Genomic DNA, 9,713 nt, shown 5'->3' with positions numbered 1-9,713 from the left:
GCATTGTCTGTTGGTCTCCTCTTATCATCCATCATTAACATAGACTGAGAGAGTGAGGTCCATAGGATAATCATTTCATCCCTCTGAAATGACTGGACAATTATTTCATCCCTCCGATTCAGTCAGTTAGTGCCAAGTTCAATTAATTTGAGCTGGTAACAAGGCTATTGCTATGTTATATTAGAAGAATTCTCACAGTGATAAAAAAAAAAAAGTTGTAAAAAAAAAAACAATAAGTGTGTAAGTGAGCTCAAGGCTGAGCTGTCTGTGAAAACAGCTCAAGGCTAGCTGATAGAAAAAGGTTAAAAAAAAAATGAGCCTACACAAAACCTTAAGCAATGGTTAAATAAGGCTAAATATAAAAGAAAAATTCAAACAATACTATAATTCACCACCCAAGCAGGCACAACTTAATGCATAAATGTGACAAGCTACCCTAACATGTGTGGACAGCTTAAAAGAGGAAAGGAAGTTATTTACCGGTAATTCTTCAAGATGTGTTGTCCACATAGGTGACTCATAGGGAGGGCGTGTGTCCCCTCTGAGATTGACCGCCTTCTTCTGTGGGTAGTCGCCGATCACCCCACCACCCCTGCCACTGGCTTTTGCAGGGGGGTGCCCGCCCCCCCCCCCCCCCCTGCCACTGGCTTCTGCAGGTGGTTGCTGCTCACCACCCTGCTGCCGACCACAAATTGTGCAGCCCCGTCTCAGGAGGCACAAGTCATTCATGGTTGTCTACACCCACTTCTGAATTCCACCTTCCTTCTTTTCTCCTTCTGAGAGTCAGCTTCTCTGAAGTTAGAGGAAACTGAGAACCAGGGATGAATGTTTTGTCCTTTATCCCTTATGTGTAGGGGTAGTATGAGAAGAGGAGCTAGAGCAGTGTGTGTGGATACTGGTAAGGTAAGAAAAGCTGTATGGTCAAAGGCTCAGGGGCTAAGCCCATCTATACATGGGTGTGCATGTATATGGACAACATATTTTGAATAATTCCAGTTATTAGTCAATAATGTCTTTTTTCCGATATAGTTACACCATCAAAATATGACTCAATTAAATGTATTAATACACCATCAACATTCAATAGTGCCAGGGAAAAGACAGTTTTTAAAAGAGCTGTGCATTTTTGTTCAACTTTTCATTTATCACTTGTTCAGTCCTTAAGACATATATTGCCTTGGAAATGCATTATATTGCAGGTATCAACACTGCTAAATAAATCAGAAATACTGGCTAATATCATGATAATATTATATTTGATGCACAGAACAGCAAAGCTAACAGGCTTCAAAGATGAGGTTAAGGGCTTTATACTAAAAACTCCTAAAACAGTGTAAATGAAAACGTTAAGATTACCTGTAGGCCGATTTTCACATTTTAACTTTGTGTATTTAGCACATTACTAGCCAAATCAATTCTTAGAGTTTCTTAAAATATTTTTTGTATTTAATTAAACACAATTTTTTTAGTTGACAATTAAAAAAGCAGTAGAAATTAATGTTTCAGTTTTTCTAATGAACAGAAACTTAATTTTTTAAAAATGTTGTGCTGTATTTACATTTTAGGTTTGTACAATCATGTACTTTTGCAGAAAATCTAAAAGGAACAGCTTCCTTTGTTAGACATATCATCCAATTATATTTTCTTCTTAATGAACAATAATAAGTAAATATTATTATAGACATAATTATACATATAGTATAAAATATCACAAAACCGTAGAAAATTAAGGTACCATAGTGCTTTTATTTCAGTCTTCTTCTTGATGTCCATTTTGGTAACTCAGGTTTTGGCTTCTTTCAGGGTCCTGCAGTTGGAGGATTCTAATAAAACGACTTGTAGGTAAAGCGCTAGAAACAAGACGCACGCAATTTTAAATGATGTTTCCTCATAGACAAGTCTTAATATTTCTGCCAGTTAGCCCTTCTGTTACATTAAGCTTTTAACTGCATTTTTAATTCGATCACATAAACCAATAACATGGAATACAGTCCTCACACACTGCAGACTGAGACTTCAACCTTGGCCTTAACTTAGTTTTATTACTTTGTATTTTATGTCATCATGAATACCATATTTATTTCAGCTCTGTAAATGTAACAAGTAGATTGCTGTCTCCTAGCCCTACTTACCTTGTATGCTTTTGGAGCCTTAGTCCTTATAGACAGTAAAGCAGGCAATTAAATGTCTCTGGGCAACTCTAAGGCTAGGTTGCTTCCCTTGGCAGTCTCCAGGGAGAGTGAACCTGCTAGCTCCATCCCCGAGCTTATATGTGTATAAATTATGCAAATAGCATTTTAAGCTGAAGGACAAACTTGAAAGTGAAGCAATTTATGTTCAAATACCTTTTAAATTACCTTAGACAACAAGGGTGCAAGTATCTGCATGTGCATAACTCTACTTACCTTGTTTTAATTACTAGTAAAGGTTTGCAGATACATATATGCAAAAATGGCTCTAAGTTACAGACCAAGACTGTTCTACAAGGTATCTTAATTATACTTCTGTTGTGTTGTTTTCTATTATATTAGCGTTTCTGATTAAAATTGAAAATAAGCACATCTCTTACCAAAATGAAGTCATATTAAGTATCTTAACATGTGAAAATCTCATATCTAGAACAATGCAATCGAACAGCAAAATCTCACAATATAAATACAGTTTTATAAATTATTCAGAATACAACATTTGTTCCAACATAAAATTCAGCAGTATGACAGGGGGCTGTCTCAAAGCTGACCACAACATCAGCCCACCCACCTCACTTGCACGCCGCACCTTTGATGCAACTACCAAGCTGTTTCTAGGTGGGAGGCTGCCCCTTTTATGCCCTAACACCAAGGCAGGGTTAGGCAACCTTTTGTGGCCAGTGCGCCCAAAAAAACACCACAATTTCTACCTTGGAAGGTGCTGAAGTGCCGGCATGCCAGAAAAACAAAATGAGGGTGGGGGATGGTACATGGCAGGTTGCACTGCATATTAATATATTTAATAATCATAAATGTTGCCTTTGTTGTTGTGTATTCCTTTTTTGTTGAGCATGTTGCAATGAGAGAGAACCAGACATGCACACAGAGAACCACATGCACAAACACAGAGAACCAGAACACACCCAGAACAGACACATGCACACACACACACACCCAGAACCAGACAGAGGCAGACAACTACACAGAACCAGATGTGTAGGCGCATAGAGCTGGGCTCCTGGGCCACTGGACAAAGTTCAACCCAACAATGCCCTGGTCCCACCAGAGCCCCTGTGCTTCCCCAGGGAGCCAGCCCCCATGCTGCAGTGCAGTTGGCCGAGACCCCGGCCTGGAGCCTGCCCAGCCACCCACCCTGCACAGCTAAGCTGACAAAATGTGCAGTGCTCCTGGCAAGGGGCAGCGCCAGCCTCATTCTGGTGTGGAGCTGGGCTGGGGCTGGGCTCGGAGCCAGTGGGAGTCAGGCGGGCTCAGCTGCAAGCCCTGCTGCAAGCAGACTGGGTTCTGTGGTTGAAAGCAGCTACCAGAGCTTGGGCTGGCTGTAGCCAGGAGGCTACAAACAGCTGCTCGGGGTTCTGGCATCAGTTCCATACTGGCGGGTGCATGTGCGCCTTGGAGCGGATGGTGGGGTTAGGGCCTGAGTTAGCACAGCCTCCCGCTGTCCACTCTGAGGTACATGTGCAGTCGCTGCCAGCATGGAGCTGATGCCAGAGCTGTGGAGCCCGGCGCAGCTGTTTGCAGCCTGCTTGCTGCAACTGGTCAGAGCCCGGGCTGGCTACAAACAGCTGCGCCGGGCTTCAGAGCCCAGTCATCAGCTCTGTGCCAGCAGCGGGGAGAAGCCAGGGTTGCACTGCCTCAGGCCGCTCCCCCACCATCTGCTCCAACGTGCACCTGCACCTGCCAGTATGGAGATAATGCCAATAAAGATATTTTTTCCAAGAAAAGTGTGCGCTTTATTTTCAGGTATTATGTGAGAAAATATGGTAGTGTTTTCCTAGATAATTTTTCCATAGATGCAAGTATGTTACCCTCGACTTCAGGGACAGATTGTAACCTAGCCTCGTGTGGACACAAACTGGGGGACAGGAAGCAAGCAGCATTCCTTATCTGTCCCTCCAAAGAGGAGATTGATGATCATCCCTACCCATAAATATTGAGAAGAAAGCTGACCACAAAGATGGAGAAGTACAGCAGTTGAGTTGCACCAGTTCAGGACTGAAAGGACAAGGACTGTGTGTGCAACTGACAAATCCCAGCAATCAAAATATAAAATAATAATGGTGGGACACTAGCAAGGCAGACAAATCGGATGGCAGGCTTGAAGTTTTGGAGTTAAAAAGTGCAAACTTCAACAAGCTCAGGTCACTAGCAGGGAATGTGCTGAGGGGCCAGGGACCAAAGGTAAAAGGAGTGTATAAAGGATGGTCGTTCCTGAAGGACAAACTCTTTGAAGCACAAAGGAACTCTGAACTAAAATTAGCAATGGGAATCGCAGACAACAAGAAGTTTTTTTTTTGTTTTTGTTTTTTTTTTTAAACATACGTAGGGAACGGGAGGAAAACAAATGGAAGTGTGGGGCCTTTGCTCAAAAACTCACGACAGCTAGTCACCAGCTCTCAGGAGAAAACTGAACTCCTGAATGACTACTTTGCTTCAGTCTTCCACTGGGCCAAGGGGAAAATCATGCCAGCTAGGGTACAAAATGAGCAGGGTTCAAATGACCACCTTCCTACTATTGCCATAGAACTAGTATGTGATCAATTAAAGAAATTGGACATATATAAGTCAGCAGGTCCGGATGAACTTCATCTGAGTGCCAAAGGAGATGGCTGAAGTTACTGTGGAACCCCTGGCAAAGCTCTTCCAAAACTCATGGTGCTCCAGGGCAGCGTTCCCTCTAAGCTGCACGGTGTGCGTGGCTGCGCTGCCAGGCACACCTGCACGGCCACGCAGCTTAGAGGGAACACTGCTCAGGAGAGGTCTTCAAGGACTGGAAGAGGGCCAATGTTGTGACCATCTTCATGAAGGGGAGGAGGGAGGACCCAGGTAATTATAGCCTAACTTCTATTCCAGGGAAAATCCTGGAAAACTTCATTAAGGAGTCTATGTGCTACAGGCTTGCAGAAGGTAGGATTCTGAATGACAGCCAGCATGGTTTCATTGTGGAAAGGTCTTGTTTTACCAACCTCATCTCCTTTAATGATCAGGTGATTCATCACCTAGATAAGAGAAAAGAGGTTGACCTTGACTTCAAGAAAGCTTTTGATCTGGTATCCCACAACATCCTCGCGAGAAAATGAGAAGACTGTGGGCTTAACTGTGAGATAGTCAGGTGGGTATGAAACTGGCTGTGGGGCAGGACCCAGAGAGTTCTAATGAATGGATCGGTCTCATCTTGGTGGGAAGTGGCCAGTGGTGTCCTGCAGGGGTCAGTGCTATTCAACATCTTCATCAATGGTTTGGATGTGGGGGTGAAGGGTTCACTGGTCAGGTTCGTGGATGACACCAAGTTATGAGGAAGCATGGTCACACTTGAAGATAGGCTGCAGATACACGTGGGCCTAGACGGCAGCCACCCACCCCCCCCCCCCCCCCACACACACACACAGGCTTGGCAACACCAACCTGACCAGCACTACGAATGAAAGGGACCTGCGGGTAATAACTGACCACAGAATGAACATGAGCCAGCAGTGCAACACTGTAGCCAGCAGGGCTAACAATACCCTGGCATGAATCAATCAATGCATCTCCAGCAAAACCAAAGAAGTGATTCTCCCACACTACTTGGCACTGATGAGACCACAGCTGGAGTACTGCGTCCAGTTCTGGGTGCCGCACTTTAACAAGAACATGGTAAAGCTTGAGAGAGTCCAGAGAAGGGCCACCCATATGATCAGTCTTACAGAGCAAGCTATATGAGGAAAGGCTGAGGGATCTGGGATTCATAAGCCTGAAAAAGAGAAGGCTGAGAGGGGACTTGGAGCAGCTTACTGACACATCAGAAGCATACATCAAGGGCTTGGTGAACAACTGTCCACCAGGGCACCCTTGGGGAAAACTAGGAGTAACGGTCACAAACTCCTGGAAGACCGTTTCAGGCTCAACATTAGGAAAAACTACTTCACAACTAGGATGTCCAGACTGTAAAATAAGCTCCCTCCAGAGGTAGTACAATTGCTTACCCTGGAAAATCTTCAAGAAGAAACTGGACAGGCACCTTGCTGGGGTCATCTGACCCCAGTTGTCTTTCCTGCTTGGTGCAGGGGGCTGGGCCCAATAATCTTTCAAGGTCCCCTCCTGCCTTACAATCTATGAATCATAGATCAATGGTAATCATGTCAGAATGTCAGAAGTAGTAGGGTATCACAGGGCACTAAGCTCCTTTAAGGACAGAAACTGCCTAGAGACAGGGCCCTAGGAGCCAGGCAGAAACCCCACAGGTGTAGGTTGCTGTGGCAGCAGGCTAAGAAGGGAATTAGCCTGCAACTGTCCCCGGTCAGCTCACCAGAAGGCAGGGCCCTGGGCACAGGTAAGCCCCAGGGCTGGGGCTGGAGGCAGTTAGTTCTCTGGTAGCAGCCAAGGGGGAAGGAGCTCTCAGAGAAAGCTACATGGAGATGCTTGACTGTCTGTCCTGATGCTGGTAGGATTAAGGGGCTATAGGAGCTCATAAGTGCTGGTGGGGAGGAGGCGCATTAGACAGAGAGAAGCTTGCCTTCTTAAAAGGGAGAGAGGGTGGACCATAGGTTATTGTTATGTTGTAGCCCAGGGGCTTTTGTTTTCTGTTATTTATGCCAGTGAACTGGGCCGAGACTATTGGGGAGGAAGAGACCTCATTGGGGCACACTACAGGGTGGAGACCCCAGCACCAGAGGGCAGCAAGACACGGCTTGCAGAGAGCCTAGTGCCAGTAAGGCGCTGAGACAGGGCTTGCAGAGAGCCCAGTGCCAAAGGATGCTGAGACAGGGCTTACAGAGACGGGCTGCAGAGCACTCAGCGCCAGAGGGCACAGCAACAGAGTTGTCGAGAGCCCAGCACCAGAGGGCACAGTGACAGGGCAGCAGAGACCCCAGTGTCAGACGGCATGGTGACCGGGCAGCGGAGAGCCCAGCGCCAGAGGGCATAGCAACATGGGGTGAGGAGACCCCAGTACCAGAGGGCACAGTTATTGAAGCTAAAGGTCCAGTGACAGCAAGAAGCCAAACTAGACTGAGGCCTCATCACAAGAGACAAGGCCTAAATACCATTTGTGAGGCATGGTAAAGGGGCAGTTTTGGAGCCATGCATCTAGCCCATAAGACTTGGGGGCGTACCACAAGGCACCTCTTGAGTGTGGGACCCAGTAAGGGGTCCAACAACCCACAGGGTTTAGAGGAGTCTGTCAGCAGCAACCCGAGGGCAGCCTCCAGGTTCAGCATTTATATCAGCAAGATGTGGCAGGCGAGATTAGTAGGCACCCATAGGGCGGAGCCGGCACAGTCACAGGGCCCTAGGGACATCATGGCCATCCCTGGGGTGGCCGTAACGTAACAGGTAAAGCCCAATCTACCTAAATAATAGGTAATGGTTGCTCTACAAAAATAAGGGACTAAAGGAATATAAAACAATCGTTTTTGAAAAGTTTGAAAAATTAATTCTTCAGACAGATGATTCTAAAGAATACAAGAAAGACTACTTCCAATTTATTTTAAGTAACACTTGAAATGTAAGCTTGCATAGTGCAGTCACTAAGTAGTAAAGCTAGGACTGCTGAAAAGTAAGGTTAGTAAGGAAGGGGGAACTGATAACACTATTTATAGGATTATTTTACTGGCTATTTCAGAATGTGGTTATTGCTGATGCTCTATAAGTACAAAATGTAAAAAATGGTCTATTTCTTTCTTTCACTTGCATTTTTTGTGGATTTTTTAGCAAAGAAGGAAAAATGATTACCTCATGTTTTGTGGAGTAAGAAAAATGAACTGTCGATTATGCTGAGAATCTGCCACCTTCAGCATCATGTCCATTGAAATTCGTCTATTAACCATGTCCTAAAAACAAAAGTATTTATCAGTAACTGTTCTTAATTTGTAATATTTTAGTGTTGTACATTACCACAAATTAGGTTAATGACATGAGAAAAATGAATTTGGTAATATCTTAACAGGGCAGTGCTACCAAGAGTCTGAAATGTAAAATGAATTTAACTAGACAAGTATAATTCTGTTAAATGTTAAGTAAAGCACTGAAATCCTACTCATAAAGACAACGTATTCATTCTTAACTCTATCTTTTACCATGTGTACCATGAAAATCCTCCAAATACATAATCACATATTTTGTCTTTTTCTACCACCTTACATACATAGCATTTTCTACTACTGTGCAATACAATATTCTGAAGAGTCCCTGAAAGTCACTGGCACATAACACCTATAATGAAGGAAAAAAAAAAACAAAAAACAAAAGAGGCTCTTGAAAATTCTTCATCATTTTGTCGGTCATACAGGTAGACCTTAGAATCGTAGGAAAATGTGTATATCATGTTATACTTGGGAAACAGAATATAGTTATGTAACTAAAGGCTCTACATACAACGCAGTACAGTTATAGTCATCCACTACTGTCCTGAGCACTCAGTCATATAAAAATTATATCTTCCCAGTTTTCCAGTGGACTTCTTTAAATAGAGTAAATCTATCATCTGAAATTGTTTGGTTAAAAACCATCACTCTCTGCAACTAGAACAGTTCCAATGAAGGAAAGGCACAGCCTCTGCATAATTCAATAGGAAGGTACTGACTTAAGGACTTTGACAAAACCTTGAGCCTCCTTCAGTATGCATCTTACACTTGAAACTTTATGTACTCTACTATGGAGAATGCAGCCAAAATTCAGCAGAGCCTTGACTCCTTCAAACACACTGTCACAGGAAAGAGCAAGAAGGGGGCACAACAAACCAAAGAAATGAAATGAGAAAGAAAAAAAAAAACCACCCGCAGCAGGAGCGGTAGCGAGGCGGGAGCAAGAAGAGGAACCTGTGCGGCTCATCAGCTTTATTCAATTGAGACCGGCCGGTGACGTCATCAATAATCGCCGGCCGGCGAAGATAAAGATGGCAACCAGCAGTGAGGGGAAAGGAGAGAGCTGGAGAAGCATATGGGCACAAACCGCATGCCCGGAGATCCCTAGGAGGCACGAAGCCTCGGATAAGGAGCCAGAGGAAGAGTGTGCTGGCGGCGGCAGGGAACAGGCCGGCAGCTACACAAACAAATTAAAAACAGTCTCTGCAGGTGGCAGAGACAGCCACCGCAAAGAAGGGAGGAACGAGCCCACGAGGATCTACAATCTATCAGGTGGGAGCCATGGGAATGATGGGGAGGAGAAGCAGCAACCCCGTGGGGAGAGCTTCGAGAGGAGCAACGAGGAGGACCACGGAAGAACAGGGCGTTTACCCTGAATCCGGAAGGCAAACAGCCACATGTGGGGAGGCCCCAAGACACCCGGTTTAAGCCGGTCCAGAGAGAGAAGACTACGGGTGTACGGCACACAGGGGTCATACCTGGGGTGGACCCCAGGGGAGCGAGGACCCTGGATCTGTAGACAGGGGACTACCTAGAGCCCCGACTTGATGCCAAGCAAGGCACTTTAGAATTTTGTTACTGGTTTTGATTTTGTTTCCCTGTGTGAAGGGGTTGAGAGTGAGAAAGGACGGGATAAGCCAAACCAAGTACACAAAGGGAAAGA

The 9,713-nt window shown here is 44.9% G+C and overlaps 1 protein-coding gene across 4 annotated transcripts in view; it reads right to left on the bottom strand.

The window, feature by feature from the left end:
* Positions 1 to 643: 643 nt before the first annotated feature.
* The window catches only part of LOC102374830 (structural maintenance of chromosomes protein 6-like), a 65,691-nt gene continuing 56,621 nt past the window's right edge, over positions 644 to 9,713 (bottom strand). For 3 of the 4 annotated variants that reach the window (XM_025210009.1, XM_025210008.1, XM_025210010.1), the window contains 2 exons: positions 7,920 to 8,017; positions 644 to 1,850 (listed from right to left, as the gene is read on the bottom strand). In XM_025210009.1, coding sequence (XP_025065794.1) covers positions 1,751 to 1,850; positions 7,920 to 8,017 — 198 coding nt within the window. In that variant the 3' untranslated portion in view covers positions 644 to 1,750. The remainder of the gene's footprint in view (positions 1,851 to 7,919; positions 8,018 to 9,713) is intronic. The other variant, XR_003095221.1, reaches the window with a different exon arrangement.

Source organism: Alligator sinensis, unplaced genomic scaffold (assembly GCF_000455745.1).
Source record: "Alligator sinensis unplaced genomic scaffold, ASM45574v1 scaffold870_1, whole genome shotgun sequence".
Classification (NCBI taxonomy): Eukaryota; Metazoa; Chordata; order Crocodylia; family Alligatoridae; genus Alligator; species Alligator sinensis.
Note: the sequence above shows the minus strand (reverse complement) of the source record. Positions and strands in the feature narration are given on the sequence as shown.